Raw genomic sequence first — 20,126 nt, 5'->3', positions numbered from 1 at the left:
GTGTGGGAAGGAGCTTGTCTCAACCCGATGGGGCAGCTTTGGGGGTGAAACAGTGCTGTCTGCCATAGGTGAATGATGGTTTCACACCTAACTTCTGCCTGTGGGGGCATCTCACCTGGCACTCCTGATCTAGCTGAGCTGTCTGGGGTTCAAACTGTAACAGGGGAGATTCAAGTTGGATATAAGGAAGCAATTCTTTACTATGAGGGTGCTGAGGTGCTGGCCCAGGGTGCCCAGAGAAGCTGTGGCTGCCCCATCCCTGGCAGTGTTCAAGGCCAGGTTGGACACAGGGGCTTGGAGCAAGCTGCTCCAGTGGAAGGGGTCCCTGCCCGTGACAGGGGTTGGAGCTGGAGGATCTTAAGGTCCTTTCCATCGCAAACCATTCCATGATTCTATGAATGCTTTCAGGCTTTAGGTCCCACCAGAGAATCAACCTCCTGTGAGAAACATGCAGCTCTAAATCACTCATGGAGGAACAGGTCATGGATTTGGGATTTTCTCCCTGAAATAAGGTGAAGGAATGAGAAAGCAAAGAAACAAGCTTTTCCTTGTCCCATCAGAGCTCAGCTGCAGCCACCAAAGCCTTAATGGGTGACTTAATGGATCATGGCAATAATTCATGGCTGCAAACAGGGGTCAGGAGCTAAGGACAGTTTGGAAACCACCAGCCATGCTTTGCAGTAGTGTTGGTGCAGGTGCTATGTGAGCACTCAGGGCTCATGGCGATCCCGCTGTAAACACCACTACCATTCTCCCAGGGGTTTAAGGAAGATGAAGGTGCTGGAATCAGCACTTTCACTTTGACATCCCTTTCTGAGGAGAATGAGTTCTCATTTCCATCCCTGGCAGTGTTCAAGGCCAGGTTGGACACAGGGGCTTGGAGCAAGCTGCTCCAGTGGAAGGTGTCCCTGCCTGTGGCAGGGGTTGGAGCTGGAGGAGCTTTAAGCTCCCTTCCAACCCAAACCATTCCATGATTCCATGTTTCTATATCTATGTGCTTGCTGCTATCCCAGGGAAGCTCTTCAGAGAGAGCTCCTTAATCCTGCTTCCCTTCTCATCACAGGCATGTTCAGTAACACCACCGACCTGTGCCAGCCCGGGGTCCAGGGCTCCCAGGGGAACACCAGTGATGCCGGCTGCACCTCCCATGCTGCCAGGGAGAACCACGAGGTTCTCCTCGTCATGTTCATCGCCCAGGCGCTGCTGGGCATCGGTGGTGTCCCCATCCAGCCCTTTGGGATCTCCTACATCGATGACTTCGCCAGTGAGAGGAACTCCCCCCTCTATTTGGGTAAGGTTGGGGCTGCTGTGGGCTGGCAGGCTGAGAACTGGGCTGGTCCAGCCTGGAGAGAAGAAGGCTCCTGAAGGGGAGACCTTAGAGCAGCTCCAGTGCCTAAAGGGGCTGCAGAAAAGCTGGAGGGGAGCTTGGGACAAGGGCCTGTAGGGACAGGCCAAGGGGAATGGCTTGAACCTGCCAGAGGGGAGACTGAGATGAGCTCTTAGGCAGAAGCTCTTCCCTGTGAGGGTGCTGAGGCGCTGGCCCAGGGTGCCCAGAGAAGCTGCGGCTGCCCCATCCCTGGCAGTGTTCAAGGCCAGGTTGGACACAGGGGCTTGGAGCAAGCTGCTCCAGTGGAAGGGGTCCCTGCCCGTGGCAGGGGTTGGAGCTGGAGGAGCTTTAAGGTCCCTTCATCCCAACCCATTCCAGGATTCTATGATGAAGAGAGCAAACCAGAATTAGGTTGATAATTAGGTGCTAATTGGTGTTAATGAGAGCAGGAGTTGCCGTAGCCCTTCTGCTTTACCCAGTGCTAGGAAGGTTCCTGCAGAAACAGTTCATCTGCTTCAAGCTTGTACAAGCTGCAGAGATCAGGAGTGCTGGAAAACATGGTTTAGGGGACATGATGGAGTGATAAGCTGGAGAGGAACATCATAACCATGTCTTCCTCCAGAAAGGCTTCGGCATGGAGAAGACAATAACCTGATCTCTGTTGTTCACAGCAGCTATGGGATTAAGATACAGCAATGAAGACTTTGGTCAGATATGGGGAAAATCATAGGAAGCTAAATAGGCAGGATCAAGCACTTAGGAAGTGGGCAAGTATCCTTCTGCAGAGGGGGTGCTGGAGAATTGCTTGGTGTCTAAAAGAGGTGACTCAAGGGTGGTGGGATGGTCTTTGCAGGTCTTTCTAGCCCTTTTCTAGCTGAATTGGATAACAAGTGTGGCTGAAAACCAGGTTATTCCCATCAAGAAACTGGGAGTGCTGCATTAAATTTTACGCCGGTACATGCTCCAAACCTCTGAACCATATTTGAAAGGCTCATCTGTTGCAAGATGGATCTTGTATGCATTTGGGGTTTTTATCAGTATTTCATCTGGGAGAGTTTGCTGATAACTTTTGTCTCCTTAACCTTGTAAAAAACATTGCATTTCCCGCATTTCTTATGCCAAGGGGCACATCTTGTTCCTGGGTGTATTTCAGTCTTTCTAGGAAGCTGAAGAAAAGGGGAAGGAAGGGTCTGAGTTTTGCAAAACCTTTCCTGTGAAGGGAACATGGAAAGCATGGGGCTGTTGCCCTTTGAATGGTGTGAGATAGGAAAGCTGCCAGGGGAGCAGCTGTGCTGGAGGGGGATGTGGTGGACCTTGGTCCAGCCCTATCCTGCCCCAATGTTCCCTCTCTGCTCTCATCCCTCTGCAGGCATCTTGTTCTCTGTGACCGTCATCGGGCCAGGGGTGGCCTTCATGCTGGGCTCTGCCATGCTGCGCTTCTACGTGGACATTGACAAAGTCACTGGAGGTGAGCGAATGTGTCCTTGGAGAGCCAGCAGCATCCTTCACACTGCGTCCCATGTACTGAGCCAGCCCCTCTCCAGGCATCCTGACCCTCCGTGGATGAGGGTGCAACCAGGGTGTCTAAAGGAAGCTGGAGAGGGGCTTTAAACAAGGGCCTGTAGGGACAGGACAAAGGGAATGTCTTTAACCTGCCAGGGGGGAGATTGAGTGTCGGGTATGGAGCTGGATGAGCAATACGTGTTGATAATACAGGTGCATTTAGGAGCTTTGTCTCTTTCTCAGGGCCTCTGGTTCACTCCCGCTCACTGCCTTCACCAGTCGTTTTTTGCCCTGGGCTTTGTCACCCTATGCATTTATGATGTTTGCAGCACAAGAGCACACTCTAGTCTTGATCTGCCTCCTCCTATGAGGGTTATTGCTGCAGCTATCCGTCCTTTTCCGTGGGTGAACCATGGAGAGGTGTCTGGAGTCTTGTCTCACCTGCTTCACCTGATGAAGCAATGGGATGAGGGTTGCTGTTTACCTGCACACCCTGATGCTCTGTTCTTCTAAACTGTCTTCTGCAGATGGACCTTGAGTGAGAAATGTGCCCAAGTAGCCAGAAGTGGAGAACACCTAGTTTTAGAGCTATCTTCAGCCTAAAGGTGTTTTCACCCCACTGGAACGAGCCAGCGAGCTGTGGCTGCTTAATACTAAATCTAATTTAACTCACTAATCTAATTTAACTATGAAAAAACACAACTTGGTGTTTATTCAGGAGGAGATTTAAAACCCCAGTTTGCTGAAAGCATCGTGCAAGGAGCAGATGATCCAATTTCTTTGGCCTATCTCTTGCTCCTGCCATGGATGGGAGACGAGATGCGGCCATGGCCGCTGTGCCGAATCCAGTGAACTGATTTCAGTTTTAATTGCACCCCTCCGGTGAGGATAGCTCACTTGTGTTAAACCTCACCGTGAACAAAGAGGCTTCTGGGAGCACTCATTTCCTGGGGCTGCTCGTGACTAGTGCCTAACCACAGGTATCCCCTTTTCCTGTACAAATAGATCTTGGTTCACACTCGCCCTGTTGTGAATTTGCATCCTGGCTCCTGCATGTTCTGTGTTATTAATGCCAAGTACCTTCCCCACAGAAAATGTTATTTTTGGCAGTGTCCTGAGGATGACAGGAGAGGAGGATGGGATGAACTGGGGGAAGACAGGGAAGAGGAAGGGATATAATCCCTGTTCCAGCATTTGTGAAGAAGGAGTTCTGTTGGTTGAACTGCAAAGCAGGCACTGGCTGATGGACCAGACTGGTGGGAATAGCTCCATGGTCCAGGTCCTGCTGTGAATGGGGTCCTTGTGTGGGTAGCCAGACTGTAAAGAAACCTAACAGTGCTCTTGGATGCTGAAAGTGAACTGTAGTTAATTCCATTTTCATCCTAATAAAGGATTTTTCTGAAGGGAAGTGAAAGGGAAAAATAGGGAAAGGAAAGGGGAAGAGAAAGGAAAGGGAAAGGAAAAGGAAAGGAAGTCCTATTGACAGATATTATGACTTAATCCCCTTGAGTATTTCCAAGCTTTGTCACAACACGGTTATCTCTTATCTGGAAAGGCTGTGATGGGGATGCTTTCCTTTGCCTTTCCAGCTCGAGGACATCCCTGTCTCAGCTGTCTCCATCCAAAGGGCTTAGTGGGTTTTTAGACACTAAAAATGATGGTAAAGAAGAATGAAATGTCATTTAGCACCACGGGATGACTTGGGTGCAAAGGCTGCTCAGCCCCCAAAAGTGATGCTCCCCAGAATGGGAGCCATTGCTTTGGAGCAGGATGATGTTTAGGATACCCATCACCATCTCTTTGGGATCCCTCCAGTCACCTGTGATTTAATACCCATATCTCTATCCGCGTTGCAGGTGAAGTCCAGCTCACGAACAAGGACCCGCGGTGGGTCGGAGCCTGGTGGTTGGGTTTCCTGGTTGCAGCCAGTCTCGTGGCCCTGTCTGTGGTGCCTTATTTCTTCTTCCCACGGGAAATGCCAAAAGAGGTAGGAGAAGGGCTGCAGATTCCCCTTTTTGTATTGCACACCTTGTGTACTCATGTGCGCGTTCCTGCATCACCATCACCATTACTTGCTGTGGCTGTGTGCTGTGGCTCCATCACCATTACACCACTGTGGATGTGGTTGTGATGTTTATAGCTGCATCCCAAAGTCAGTTGTGAGCTGTGATTTGGTCTCATCTCTGATGTCAGAGGCCCTTGTGTGCTGAGCAGATGCTCAGTGAAACCCAGCGTGGTGTGAGCAGCTTAATGGATGTGATGATTTCCTTGCTGAGCACTGGGGTAGTGCCTGTGTGTTGATCCCTCTGCATAGGCAGGACGGGGCTTGGAGCAAGCTGCTCTAGTGGAAGGTGTCCCTGCCCATGGCAGCGGTTGGGGACCAGATGAGCTTTGAGGTCCCTTCAACCAATCCCATAGAATCCCATGATTCTATGAGCAGTCCATCTCCTTAGGGTGTGTGACCATTTCCCTGTGATCTCTTCTCTGGCCAAAAGGATTTTAGATGCTTTCCATCCCCTAAACACCCTGGCTTTGTAAAGTCCTCAGTGATAAGTGACAGGGAAAAACCTTTAAGAGCCTGAACGTGTCGCTTCAAGCCAACGTCTGTCTGCCTGCAGCTTGTCCAGGGGATGTTTGTCCCTGGCTCTTGCTGGGACAGTCTTTTACTGCATGTTTACTACGAGGGTTTTTACATCTCTGGAGCCTCTCTGAGGGCTTCAGTGCCCACTCCAAGCTGCAGAACAGCTCAGGAGGTTCCCAAGCACTTCAGTGGCTGCAGGTCCCGGCGTTTCATGAGGAGTAATCCAAACCAAAGTGCTCTTTAAGAGGAGGCATCACGCTATGGTTTGGAATGTTACAGAAGCTGCTGGGACGCGCTTAGTAGGTGATATTGCACTCAATTGATACTCCAGCCTGTGTGATTGCCTTTCACACGTGCTTTACCTTAGGGCAGTGTCGAAACTCGCTTGTCTAAACAAGCCCATGCACTGCCTGGTGCAGAATAAGTCTTCATTTCTGATTCTGCTGCTTGAATTTCCACAGGGATGAGTGATTCTTACAGAGATTTGGGTTTCACTGCCTGGGAGAATGTGACCGCTTGTACCAGTTACAGTTCTGGGGGTGCTGTAATCTACTCCTGGGTTATGAATCATAGAATCAAGGAATGGTTCGGGTTGGAAAGGACCTTAAGATCATCCAGTTCCAACCCCTCTGCCATGGGCAGGGACACCTCACACTAAACCATGGCACCCAAGGCCTCATCCAACCTGGCCTTGAACACTGCCAGGGATGGAGCATTCACAACCTCCCTGGGCAACCCATTCCAGTGCCTCAGCACCCTCACAGTAAAGAATTTCTTCCTTATCTCCAATCTAAACTTCCCTTGTTTCAGTTTGAACCCGTTACCCCTTGTCCTGTCACTGCAGTCCCTGATGAAGAGTCCATCCCCAGCATCCTTGTAACCCCCTTCAGACACTGGAAGCTGCTCTGAGGTCTCCACGCAGCTTCTCTTCTCCAGGCTCAACAGCCCCAACTTTCTCAGCCTGGCTCCATACAGGAGGTGCTCCAGCCCCTGCTCATCCTCATGGCCTCCTCTGGACTTGTTCCAACAGTTCCATGTCCTTTTTATGTTGAGGACACCAGAACTGTACACAATGCTCCAGGGAATGCTGTGAGGTTTGCAAAGGTGCTGTGGTCCTGCAAGGGAATGGGGTGTAAACTGAGTTTAGAGGATAAGGGTGATCCTGCTTTGTCCTCGTGAAGCTTGGTTCTCTTTCAGGTCACTTCCAGATGATCCATATTAGCAGAACGTGTTTGATGTACAAGGGTGGCACAGTGCATCTCAGGAGAAAGGTCCTTTATTAGGGCTGATGGCAATATTCATTTCATAAATGGCTCTTGAGGGAAAATAATGCACTTTGAACTGAAACAACTGCACCTTGATTGTGTGCAAGTGCTGCTCTCTGATCAGTCTGAGCTGTTGTGAAGAGTTTCAGGGAAGGATTGGTTGGCTGTTGGTTTATAAAGGCAGCAGGAAGGGTTGTGAGTGACTGCAGGGAGTGCTCCCACATGGCTGGGCACCCATTTATCCCTTTGCAGGCTGGACCTGCTTCCTTTTCTCCCCGTTTTACCATTTCCACCAGAAAACTGTTGGAAACCGCTTCTAGTCAAAAATAGTAACGGGACAATAATGGAAGTGATGGCAAAATTCGAGCCCCTGGAAGGATGGGTGATGCCAGGACCAGCCGAGCCAGTTCATGCCCATCCCATGGGGTTATCAGTGCTGGAGCAGCAGTAAAGGGCTCTGCTTAAGACAATAAAACAACCCAAAAAGCCTCATGTACAAACGTTGCTGGACGCTGTTCTGTGTAAAACATCTGTCTGCTGCAGGAGCAATCAAAGTTTTCTAGATAATCTGCATTATCATGGGTGATCTTCCATAGGTATTGCAGAGTGAAAACTAGAAATCATTTTCTCTTGCTTGCCCTTGGGGTAAATCAGTGTTTGCTAAGGGTATGAACATGACTGCTCCTGCATGGTGAAGGGCAGCCCCCTTTCCTCTCCAGTGAGCTGGAGGCAGCAGCATCTCAAAGGCCACTGAATTACTGCACCCAAAACTGAGCTTCTTGCAGCCAGGGTTCACCTCCAAAAGAGCATCAACCAGGGATATATGACAAAACCCTGCAGAAGGGATGGGTAGAGCTGTTAAGACATGCGATGCAGAATGGAAATGTCTGTCTCCAGGTGTAAAACTCAGCTCTGGTAAAGCTCTGACCCCAGTTTTCATAGAACCATAGAGTCCCAGAGTGGTTTGGGTTGAAGGGACCTTAAAGCTCCTCCAGCTCCAACCCCTGCCACGGGCAGGGACCCCTTCCACTGGAGCAGCTTGCTCCAAGCCCCTGTGTCCAACCTGGCCTTGAACACTGCCAGGGATGGGGCAGCCACAGCTTCTCTGGGCACCCTGGGCCAGCGCCTCAGCACCCTCACAGGGAAGAGCTTCTGCCTAAGAGCTCATCTCAGTCTCCCCTCGGGCAGGTTAAAGCCATTCCCCTTGGCCTGTCCCTACAGGCCCTTGTCCCAAGCCCCTCTCCAGGTTTCCTGCAGCCCCTTTAGGCACTGGAGCTGCTCTCAGGTCTCCCCTTCAGGAGCCTTCTCTTCTCCAGGCTGCCCCAGCCCAGCTCTCTCAGCCTGGCTCCAGAGCAGAGCTGCTCCAGCCCTTAGAGCATCTCCATGGCCCTTCCTCTGCCCCAGCTGGAGCAGATGCCCTTTCCCAGTAGGTCCCTGGTACCTCAGTAGCTCGTGCTGCAGCTTTCAGGTTGCACCCAGGTATCTTCTCACCACACAGAGCAAAGCTGTTGTTTCTTCTTGTGCTCGGCTCTGGTTTGGGATGGAGAGGGGCAGATGTGGCATTGCAGTGAGGTAGGGTGGGATCCCTGTGCTGTCTCTGCAGCCTGAAGCCCCATCCCCTGACATGCAGCAGAGGGGAAGGGAGGGATGGGGTCAGCACAGGGTTTTACAGACCAGCAGATCAGCAAGAATGGACACTGTGATAACCTTGGGGTCAACCCTGTCTAAGTACAGCTGCAGCTTCAAAGACAATCAGCATTTCCTTTGCTGCCTTTGCTTTCAGGGCTTCTTCCTGTCTAAAGCAGGGATAAAGCAACCAGCAGCCGCAAGCTGCAAGCGCTTGAAGCATCAGCTGGGTTTTCCCACCGTGTTTGTAAAGCCCCAGCACAGCATCTTACCCACAGCAAACACCTGTAGGCACGTCAGCCATAGCAACACATAGGAAAAGCACAGACCTGCGCTGTCCAGAGAAGAGGCTGAGATGATTCTGCACCACCAGCCATAGGATTCCTTCTTGGAGGCCAAAAGGTCAATCTGTCTTTGTGCCTCTTGCTGCTTGCAGACCCCTGCATGTCTCAGTAGATGATGAGCCTGCCTGGGAGTAACGTGTCCACGTTGAGCTGTGGATGCATTCCACTGCTGCACAGTCTACCAGACGAGATCCCAGTGGTGCAGACAGGCCCATGGCTCAGTCCTTCTCCCTGCCATAGGGATTATTCCTCTTCTCTGACCCTCACCCTACCTTCATTTGTCCTCCTTTCTCCTGCCTTACTCTATTTAGCTTATCTGAGCCCTTGGTGGTAAATCCATACCAAACACCATCCACCTCAATGGGCATCATCCAGGAAGCACTGGCTAGCAGCACATCCCTCTGCCTCTTTCGAAGCTTATTTGCCTCCTCCCATCAGCCAAGACAGATCTCGATTACTTATTCTATGACCACATTTCAGCTTCTCTTTTATTTGATAGCCTCTTCCTTTGAAGTTCCTGGGATGATTTGTGCACTCAGGGTTAACATCAATGATCATCAGAGCTCTCTCTTTTGATCTTTCTTTTCATATATCAATCACTCCAGACACAGAGCATTTTTATTTCTCTGCTTTGATACTTGTCAGTGAGTTTCTAGCACCAAAGCATCCCAAATAAGCCCATTAAGGGATGATCACAGCAAAGCTATAAAGTTGTCATAGAATCATGGAATGGTTGGGTTGGAATGGACCTTAAAGCTCATCCAGTTCCATCATGATCACAGGCAGGGGATGGGAGGATGAGGCTGTTACTGGACAAACTACTTCCAGTCAAAACCAGTATTTCCCAATAATTCCAGTTTAATCCTGCCTCCATGAACCTGAACTCTTTTCTTGGGATTGTGCCCTGGCTTATGGGGAACTACAGCATTTGAGCACTTTCCAGCTGCTGAGCAGCCAAAGTTTAGCTCATTCTTTACTATCTGGTGGTGTTACAGTGTCCCAACACAGGCAGTTGTATTCTGACTGCTAAAGACTTTCCCTTTAGGAAAGGCTTTTTCCTGGGCACTGTGTCTGTTTGCTGCAGGCTCATTGCCTGTTGTATTGCAGCAGGGTAAAGCACCTCCCCAGTCACTGCATCTCCACAGGTGATGGGAAAAGGGTTGCAAAGCAGAAAGGTGATCTCAGGAGCACCTCAAACAAAAGCAGGAGCATTGCCCTTGCTCAGCATTTCTCTTGTACAAGATCTGTCTTTTCCACCCCATTATCCCCCGGTTCAGGTTTCATTCTGTGACATTCCACAGTCACACAGAACCAAGCATCTCCCCAGCCCATGCAAAGGGGGTGAGTGAGAGACGCTTCCTCCTTGCCCTGACAAAGCCTCTCCTGTAATGTCAGCACTTGTCATCTGCAAACAGATGCCTCATGAGAAAGCTGGGATGGGTTTTATGGGAAGCAGGTCTACATGTCCTGGTCGTGTCCAGGCCCTGGAGCTGTCACACAACCCTCTCTGGGTGTCAGTCCCTCTCAGCAGTGCTTCCCTATTAAGCCACACTGGAAGAGATGTCCGGACATCACCATTCCTAATGGAGGTGGCCTTGCTTGGCGAGGTCCAGGCAACTCCTGTCCCTCCAGTCCCAAGGCAGAAGGGTTATGATGAGTAGAAGCTCCTGCAGGTACAATGCAGCCAGGACCCCTCCTGCGCTGCCCTGAGGATGCCGCATGGATGCTGCTCTTGGCTGCACACAGGATTGCACCAGCATGTCTGAGCCTGCAGGGAGCCTCCTGCCCTTCACCGGGCTCGCCGGGGACTTCCCATCCCCTTCCCAACCCACAGAGGTTGTTTCAGGGTACAAACAGCTCTGTTTGGGGTTGTTCTGGGTCCTGGATCAGTGGGGAGGTGCTGGAGCAGTGATCTGACCCTTCAGTGCAGGCAGAGACATTGCGCAACTGTGCTGGGGCAGTGCAAACTAACATCTCCAGTGTGTGTGTGGGGATTGCAGCATTTATCCAAACCCTCCCCTGTTTGTTCAGCAGGGACCTGGTGTGCTTCCAGTGATGCTGACATGGGAGATGATGGGGAACTTTCCTCGATGCCTGCTCCAGTTGGGGTTAGCAGTTGGTAGGGAAAGGTTAAAGAGAGGGAACAGCGGAATCTGAGGCTTAGCCTGGAAACTTCTGCCCCTGGGATGCTCTGAGGCTGCCCCATTAAACCTTGTCAAGGCAAAGGCAGCCTAGGTTTATACAGGGCATTATCTAGGGAGGTAACGGGGGCACAAGAGCAGGGTGTGGAGGTGCTATTGGCAGGAATGGGATGATCTCTACATTTAGGGAGCTTTATAGATGGTGGCTGAATACAACCATCCCATTACACGTGAGCAAGGTGCCTGTGGGCTGGTTGTTGAACGCTCTAGGAAGCCAGGTCCCTGGTGGGACCCACACTTCCTGGAAGAGTCACAGGGATGTGTCGTGGGGAGCGTGACCTTGTCAGGAGGAAACGGATTCCTTTGCACGCCAAGGGCTTTTGCTTTTTGTTTGCTTCAGATGAAAATAGCTCCTCCCTGACCTTGTTTAGCACCGAGCTGGAAGCGCCAGGGGATGCGCAGCCACAGGGAAACGCTCCAGCAGCCTCACATTGAGCAAGGAAAACCTCTCAGCCACAGAGCCCGGCTTTTATCACCTTCTCCAGGGCTGTGCTTGAATAGAACCAGGCTGCAGCACCTCTGGCTGCCCTTCTCGCAGGTGCAGCGGCAGGAGGGGGAGAGCAGAGCCTGGCTCGCAGGGAAGATGCTTCTCCTGCAAAGCAAGTCCTGGTCTCAGCCCTGCTCGTACCTCATTTATTCATGCCCATGCAGGGAAACAGGGCTGCATGCCTTTAATCCTGGAGACGAGAAGGATCTGGGGAGCCCTTAGAGCAGCTCCAGTGCCTAAAGGTGCTGCAGGAAACCTGGAGAGGGGCTTGGGACAAGGGCCTGTAGGGACAGGCCAAGGGGAATGGCTTGAACCTGCCCGAGGGGAGACTGAGATGAGCTCTTAGGCAGAAGCTGTTCCCTGTGAGGGTGCTGAGGCGCTGGCCCAGGGTGCCCAGAGAAGCTGTGGCTGCCCCATCCCTGGCAGTGTTCAAGGCCAGGTTGGACACAGGGGCTTGGAGCAAGCTGCTCCAGTGGAAGGGGTCCCTGCCCGTGGCAGGGGGTTGAGACTGGATCAGCTTTAAGGTCCCTTCCAACCCAAACCAGGCTGCGATTCTCTGGCTTTTCTCAGGTTGATCTCAGGTTAGGGGTGCTCTTCCTAATGGAAAGCATGGAGCAGCTTCATCCTCCTTCCTCAAAAGCCTCCACCATCCCCACACGAGGCTAGACACGATGGCTATAGACAAAATCCCTTTACAAAAACATGAGGTGCAATGGGAGTCCATTCACTGATGGACACGCACTCATCCTTTGAGGAATCATCCTGAAAAATCCAAGCGTGGGGGCACGTTGTAAGCTGCTCCCCACATTTGTCTGGTCTTCTTTGGCATGGTGCTGTTGGAGTCAGGGCAGTGCTGAGCAATCAGCCCATGGTATCGCACCTTCCAACTCCAGCCTGCTCTGAGTAACGCTGAAATCCTCTGTGGCAGGAGCACAGCATCGCCAGCAGGGCTTGAGCATCTCTGATGGCAGACCCAGCATCCTTCTCCTCCCCACCCACAGTGAGGAAGCAGGATTCATCCCGCTCCCTCTGCATCTTGTTTCCCAGCATGTGAATGTCCCTGCTTCATCCCAGAGGAATGCATTTCCTGATCCTTTCAGACAGCAAGTAAATACACCAGGGGTCCAAGCCAGCTTGGGGAGAGGAGTTCTCCTCCTCCTCGAGGGCTTGGCTGCATGTGCAGACAGCAGCTGCTCCTCGGGTGGGTGCTAAGCCAGATGTGCACAGGAACATCCCACTTGCAGGGGTCATGCTCACACAGAGGCATTCCAGAGCGGGGAATTTCGGGGATTTGGGGCTTTTTGTGGTTTTCTGGATGAGCAGAGAGTGCCCAGCAGAGTGATTCCTCTCTGAAGGACAAAGAGCTGGAAGCTGAGAAAGCCACAGTGAACAGCTTGGATGTATTTCTGGAAAACACTGCCGTTTTAGAGCAGAGAGGAGAGTTTGTACCCTGATTGTAAAGTGAAAGGAAGCTGGAGTTTGTCTTTCACAGCATCACAGAATGGTTTGGGTTGAAGGGACCTTAAAGCTCCTCCAGCTCCAACCCCTGCCACGGGCAGGGACCCCTTCCACTGGAGCAGCTTGCTCCAAGCCCCTGTGTCCAACCTGGCCTTGAACACTGCCAGGGATGGGGCAGCCACAGCTTCTCTGGGCACCCTGGGCCAGCGCCTCAGCACCCTCACAGGAGTCACATTTGAGAGGTTTATTAAACCCTGATCTCCAGCAGTAGAAGCCATGAAATGGGGGTTATCACTTTCCCCTTGTAGAGGCTGTTCCACAAGGGAAGGTGGGAGCTGCAGCACGGGATGTTTTGACTTCCTCGGTGCTTAATAATCAGTCTTGTTTTCAGAGGAAAAGAGACCATTTTAGCCCAAGAGCTGCCCAGTTCTCTCCATGAATTAAGAGCATCTAATTTCTGTTGAATGAACCCATTTGTCTGCCTCAGTAAACTGGTGCTGGCTGTTACCACAGCGCTGCTGCTGAGCCGTTGCGCGTTGCCAGAGACCGAGCTGCTGCAGCCAATGTGGGATGTCAGAGACTGAGCTGCTGCCTCTGGCCCTTGGGCTAAAAACACTGCGGTTTTCCATGAAAACCATGCTCTTGAACACTTTCTGCTATTGCATATGGATAATAGCACCTCTAATGTCATTAAAGCCCTCCATCCCAGTGATTCCCTAGCAGCCTGTAGAGCAGGGGATGTGATAGCCAAGGGAGAAATCCTCTTCTCCCTTGGCTTGCTGCTTGCTGGCAGGGGAATGATGCCCTGGGGTGCTGGACACTTGCCTCGGATGTGCAGTCATCTAATGAGGCTGCAATGGATCTTGGATGATTCGAGCTGTCCATCTTCCATCAGCATCTCTTTGCTTCTGAGCAGCAGCACCAGGTCCTGTGGGCACCCAGGTTAGTGATCCACAGAGCTCTAAACACTGGATGAGGCTAAATTAAGCAGAGATACATGGATCCATCAGACCTCCAGCAGCAAAGTGTTGCTCTTCTGCATAGAGAAGGATAAAACCGAGAGAGCTGCAGGATCTGTCCCGTTCCATGGACCAGTGTGGGCAGAGGCACTCACACAGCAGCTTGTAATGGTATATATGGAGATGTGGGGGAAATGCTCATCCTCCATCCAGACCCAGCATCCAAACCTTTGGTTGGAGGTCTAGGATCATTGCTCCTTCAGTTCCTGTGCTTCCTTCCCCCCTCCCCATGGGTAAACCAGACCCTGTGGGGAAGAAAGACATCTCCCTGAGGTTATCCAGCTTTCTGGATGCACAGACTTATACCCCTTGAATTCCCATGTTCATGGGAGCTGAGGACATGCTGTGCTGTACCCGGGTAATGGCCTAGCTTGATATTTAGGAAGTGGGATTAATTACGGTGGGGAAGGGGGCTCTTATCCCTGTAACAGAGATGTATGCATGGATGATCCCACCCCACAGGACATGGACAGCGCTGGCCAAGCCCAAAAGCATTGCAGACTCCATCTCCAAGATGGGCTGCTGTCTGGCATGATGGGGGAGAGATACAGCGAGTAGAGTGGGAAATGGCATGGTCAGTGCAGTGACAGCCTTTTGTGTGTCCCCAGGTGGCGAATGGGATGGAAAGTGACAGCAAGAAGAGCGAGGATGTGCTCAGCCAGCTCAGGTCGAGATCTGAACACGTGCAAAACCTCTCTCTAACCAAGTTCATCAAACGTAAGTGTCTGCATCCCCGGCCTCCCGCTTGGATGGGGTCTCTCTGCTTGCACAAACACACGTCCTGGCAGTGGGCAGTGCAGGGACTTGCGGTCATGGGATGGTTGGGTAGGAAAGGACCTCAAAGCTGCTCCAGCTCCAACCCCTGCCACGGGCAGGGACCCCTTCCACTGGAGCAGCTTGCTCCAAGCCCCTGTGTCCAACCTGGCCTTGAACACTGCCAGGGATGGGGCAGGCACAGCTTCTCTGGGCACCCTGGGCCAGCGCCTCAGCACCCTCACAGGGAAGAGCTTCTGCCTAAGAGCTCATCTCAGTCTCCCCTCGGGCAGGTTCAAGCCATTCCCCTTGGCCTGTCCCTACAGGCCCTTGTCCCAAGCCCCTCTCCAGGTTTCCTGCAGCCCCTTTAGGCACTGGAGCTGCTCTCAGGTCTCTCAGCCTGTCTCCATAGCAGAGGTATAATTAGATCTGCAGGTCTCTTCCTGGTCTGCTCACAGCAGATGCTTTCCATCACGTCCACACTAGTCCATTCCATCTCATGCTGATCAAAGCATCTGGGGTTGGTAGCTTGCAGTGTTGTGTGGCTTTGTGGCTTGTCTAGGCTGTGGGAAAGGGAATGCAAAACCTCATCAGAGCCCCAAACCAGGCAGGAAAAGGGTGCAAGGTGCAAGCCACGGGAAAGGAAAGAGCCCCATTTAGAGGGGTTTTGCAGTATGGGTGCATCCAGCTGCCTTTGCCCATCTCTCAGGTCAGTGAGAATCAGACCCCCAGCATCACCCCCAAAAACCTCCCCAGACTCCCTCTTCCAAGGCTGGTGACAACACCCAAGCCAGGCGCCCTCCCTGTCCTTCCAAGGAGATCCAGGGTCTGAGCAATTCAAACCAGCTGCGTGTTTGTCTGGGGTGGTTTTAACCCAGGGCAATGTCTTGGTTAGCACTGAGTGGGCTCTTTGTGCTGCAGGGATTCAGCTGGGCTTTAGCCTGCTCTGGGTTGTTTTTGTTGAAGGAAACACTCTGCACTTTGGCAATTACTGAAGGAAAGTGACCTTCTGAAGCCAACCCATGGCAACTTCATCCCTATCTCCTGGATATCATCCCTTTAATGTATTGGAACTTCTCTGTATTATTGAGGTCAGTGCAGGGCAGGCACGGCCACAGCAGCGTGGGCAGGTTTGTATTCTGCTCCTTGCACTGTTTGCTCGCTACCTTAATGCTAAATTAGAGGAGCGAGCTGAGGGTTTATCCCCGCACTGACCTTGTTGCATTGTCATTTAGAAACCCCGTGTGATGGGAACAGATTTATCGCCCTCGGATGGGATTTTCACACCGATGCTGCTCTTTGCCTCTTTAAAATGAATGGAAATGAGCTCCTGGGTGAAGAGGGAAGGGAATGGGTTGTGTGTGGTTGAGCTGCAGCGTTGCTGTTGTCAGGGCTGTGGAGCTGTGCTAACAGAAATTCATTGTTTCTGAGAATTCAGCCCCAAAAGCCCAATCCTAAAGAAAATGAAGTGTCTGGATTTTTGGTGTCTTGCTGAAATCATAGACTCATGGAATGGTTTGGGTTGGAAAGGACCTTAAGATCATCCAGTTCCAACCCCCTGCCATGGGGAGGGATGCATTATCAGGATCTCTAACACAAACCTCTTTTTTGAGCCAGAAAGTGGGTGGGAACTAGTATGAGGTGGTTAGATGGAGACAATTGGGTGAAATGGCCTACAAGGATTCTGGAGAGGGACTTTTAATTAGGGACTGCAGTGACAGGACAAGGGGTGATGGGTTCAGACTGAAACAGGGGAAGTTTAGATTGGATCTAAGGAAGAAATTCTTTACTGTGAGGGTGCTGAGGCGCTGGAATGGGTTGCCCAGGGAGGTTGTGAATGCTCCATCCCTGGTGGTGTTCAAGGCCAGGTTGGATGAGGCCTTGGGTGCCATGGTTTAGTGTGAGGTGTCCCTGCCCATGGCAGGGGGTTGGAACTGGATGATCTTAAGGCCCTTTCCAACCCAAACTATTCTATGGTTCTATGATTCTATGAATCTATGACTTTAGTGCTAGCTCACCTACAGGTCACTAGAAAGAGGATTTTGCCTCCGATTTTATGACTTTTTTGCTTATTCTGTTTCTTCTTTCTCATTCTGTTTCTGTTCTTTTTGGATGCTGAAGAGGGACTCTTCATCAGGGACTGGACAAGGGCTGGTGGGTTCAAACTGGAGCAGGGGAAGTTCAGGTTGGAGATAAGGCAGAAGCTCTTCCCTGTGAGGGTGCTGAGGCGCTGGCCCAGGGTGCCCAGAGGAGCTGTGGCTGCCCCATCCCTGGCAGTGTTCAAGGCCAGGTTGGACACAGGGGCTTGGAGCAAGCTGCTCCAGTGGAAGGGGTCCCTGCCCGTGGCCGGGGTTGGAGCTGGAGGAGCTTTGAGCTGCCTTCAGCACAAACCACTCTGGGATTCTATGATTCTTTCTCTCACCAGGCATCCTTTCCTCTCTTCTATTCTTTTCTACACAATGGTTTATGAAAGCAACATCTGGAGATTTTCCAGCCTGAGTCACCTTGGAATTTTAAACCTTCTGTTGTTTGAAAAGAAAGGCAGAATGAAACACACGTGATGGGGAAATGCTGTAGGACAGTCTGGTCCCTGTACCTTGCTCATACTGAGCCTTTTGTACATCATACCTCAGTACAAAAGGATTACCCATCCAGAAGGAGGATGGTCCCAGTTTGCATTCTCAGCAGGCTGGAAGCGATGGGGTTGTGCTGTGGAGTCTTTGGGAGATACTTCCTTGGCTTGTCTGGTTGCATCTGGCATCTCTGCCGGCAGCATGGGGGGCAGAAGGGCAAGAGATGGGCATTTAGGGGATGGGCTGTATCAATCCATCAGCAGAAATGACACAAAGCAGATTCCTATCGTATCTGACAGGAGAAATAGCAACCTGTGTATTAATTCAGCCTTGATGCTCACGCTTTTTCACAGCTTGTAAAAAATATGTTAGTTTTATGGGCAAGGGGCTAAGCATTGTGATGGAGATGGCTGTTGGCAACACCTCATCTGCTTGTTGGTCCATCTGCATCTCGAGGGGAGCTTTAACAGATGGTCCCAGAGCTGCCCAGTGCTTTGGTGCTATCCTTGGAAGAGACAGCCCCAGAACTACCCAATGCTGATGGCTGTGGGTCCCCTGTTTGGGATGGCATGAAGGAAAGCCTTAGGATACCAGCAGGGATTGGATCAAACAGGGACTGCACAAGATCTCAGGTTTTTCCATGGGATATCTCAGTCCTGTTCTTCCAACTTCCCATGTAAGACAGAGTTCTCCCTCTGAGCCACCCATGTGGGATGGCTGCAAACCCAAGCTGGGACCAGAACCATGATGAAGGCAGCATCTCCCATTGGGAAGCGTCCCTTTGCCTGTCAGCTGGAGGGAACAGGGATGTCAAAGCACTTGACGATGCTCCTTGAGTAGCATAAGGCTGAAAAGCACCTTTAAGGGTTTATCATTCTCTTAAGGGCTTGGCAGAGGCAAGCCTTAAGTTACTAAACTGACCTGGAGCAGAAAGATGTCCAGCAATGTTGTTTAGTCGCTTAGTTCAGCTTAAATGATGCAAAATGAAGCGTGATTACAGAGAAGGAAATGGGTTTTGTCATTTGTTCTGTTGCTTCATTGCACATGGAAAGAACTGAGAGCAAAAGAAGGGGATATTTGCCATTTGCTTTATTGGGAGTGGAATGCGGATGGGTTAGAGCCCATCCCATGAGGTGCTTCGTGTTCCCCATTTCTCTGGAAGCCTCTGGGCTTTCAGTCTTCCTGGGGCAAGGTGTGATGAGCAGAGAGCCGTTTGCACAGCCCTGGGAAGTCTGCCTCAAGGACAGGAAGAGCTTTTCCCTCCCCAAGCACCAATAACAGGATGGAGCCGTGTGCAGGATAAATCCTCAGGCAAAGCACTGGGGACAGATCCAAACAATGAGGTCAGTTACCCGAGGAGGGAGCAGCATCCACTCGCCGGAGTTAGTCAGAAGTAGGAAAGTCAAAGCACTGCTGGGACTACGTTTGGGTCCCGCACAGATGCTCTGGGTGACATTGGGTTGCACCCCGCTCTTTGTACTCACCAAGTGCTCCTTTTGCAGGCATTGGACCTGCTCGAGAGTAATCAAAAAGGTAGGATTTAGCCTCAAGTAATTTCCATTGCTAATTTCTGCTGAAAGCACCTTGGGAGGATGTGCAGCTTCTGTTGCATGTACTGGGAATTAAGCCATTAAAGGTGATCTTCAAAGCAATTAAAACACTGGGCTTGTGACTTGTTTGGGGGGTTTTATCACTGGTGCCTAAAGATGGTTTCAAGGATATTCTTGTATTATGATTCCAAAGCTTCCGTTTGCTTTTAGCACCTGCCCAGCTTCTTCTCTGGAGCTGTAAGGCTGAATTCGTAACTAGATGGTGGTTGCAGAGGGTGGTTTCTCACCATGAAGTGGGGAGCCTGCTCGCTGTTGTAGCTTTATAGCTCTGATCTGGGGTGGCAGAATGCAGTGTGCTTGAAAAGGCCAAAGCACCCTATGGAAAAGGAGTTGTTTTAGTGTAAGATTCCCATTGCCCCCCACAAAAGGCTGGATTAGTTCTTGGGAGATCTTTCAGCAAGCAAGTTGAGGTTTCACATTTGCAATACGTCTGAAGTATTGACAGAACTAGGCAGGTATATGCTGCAAAAAGCAGAAGTGATAAATGCCCCATCCCGGCAGTGTTCCAGGCCAGGTTGGATGAGGCTTGGAGCAAGCTGCTCCAGTGGAAGGTGTCCCTGCCCATGGCAGGGGGTTGGAACTGCATGATCTTAAAGTCCTTTCCAAGCCAAACCATTCTATGCTTCTATAGCTAAGGGTAAACCCACCTTCCTCTTTGGGGTTCACCTTGATCTAGCCCAGAGATATCATCGCAGGTCATAGCTGAGTGCTAACCTCGCAGCTCTCCAGCATATCAGTATTTCAGGGTCCTTGAACATGTCTTGCATGCTTGAACCCTCTCTTGTGCCCTGCTTGTGCTGCTCCCCAATGTCTTTAGCTGCTTGCCTAACCCTGAGAGCAGAGTGCTGAGCTGGAGAGGCAATCCTTCCATGAACAAGAGCTTTGCCTTTGAATAGGGGACATCCATGGATGGACCGGTGCTCTTCACATAAGAGGTGAAGACCACTGCTTGCTCTAGTGGAAGGTGTCCTTGCCCATGGCAGGAGGCTGGAACTGGATGAACTTTCAGGTCCCTTCAACACAAACTATTCCATGATCCTACAACCTTTTAGGACAGCTAAAACAAATACATAGCTTGGGACAACTCCCAGACAAGCAGCCGCAATCTCCCAGCGGCTCCGTACTGGAGCAGATATAAAGATTGTCCCAATTGTTTGTGAGCTGCAAAGAATTAACACCATTAATTTATGGCAGGCCACTGCATTAATCCTCCCTGTTAATTCCTTATCTCTGCCTCAGCATATTGCCTTTCATCTGGGAAACTCATCATGTGTTTGTCTGGAAGTTGCCCTTATGCGCGCCCTTTGCTTGCACGCTGCAAAGCCGGATACGGAGCACGGGAGGAGGAGATGGTTCAGGGGGAGCAGAAAGTGGGTTTG

The 20,126-nt window shown here is 51.2% G+C and overlaps 1 protein-coding gene across 1 annotated transcript in view; it reads left to right on the top strand.

Annotated features, from left to right (window-relative positions):
* SLCO2B1 (solute carrier organic anion transporter family member 2B1) overlaps window positions 1–20,126 on the top strand; it is a gene marked incomplete at both ends in the record, with an annotated part of 43,321 nt that overhangs the window by 10,236 nt on the left and 12,959 nt on the right. The window contains 4 exons of the mRNA XM_080612760.1: window positions 1,064–1,291; window positions 2,697–2,795; window positions 4,687–4,817; window positions 14,420–14,528. Coding sequence (XP_080468886.1) covers window positions 1,064–1,291; window positions 2,697–2,795; window positions 4,687–4,817; window positions 14,420–14,528 — 567 coding nt within the window. The remainder of the gene's footprint in view (window positions 1–1,063; window positions 1,292–2,696; window positions 2,796–4,686; window positions 4,818–14,419; window positions 14,529–20,126) is intronic.

The sequence above is a fragment of the Psittacula echo genome, assembly GCF_963264785.1.
Source record: "Psittacula echo genome assembly, chromosome: 3".
In the NCBI taxonomy this organism is placed as follows: domain Eukaryota; kingdom Metazoa; phylum Chordata; class Aves; order Psittaciformes; family Psittacidae; genus Psittacula; species Psittacula echo.
The sequence above is the reverse complement of the archived record's forward strand: the minus strand, read 5'-3'. Positions and strand labels throughout refer to the sequence as shown.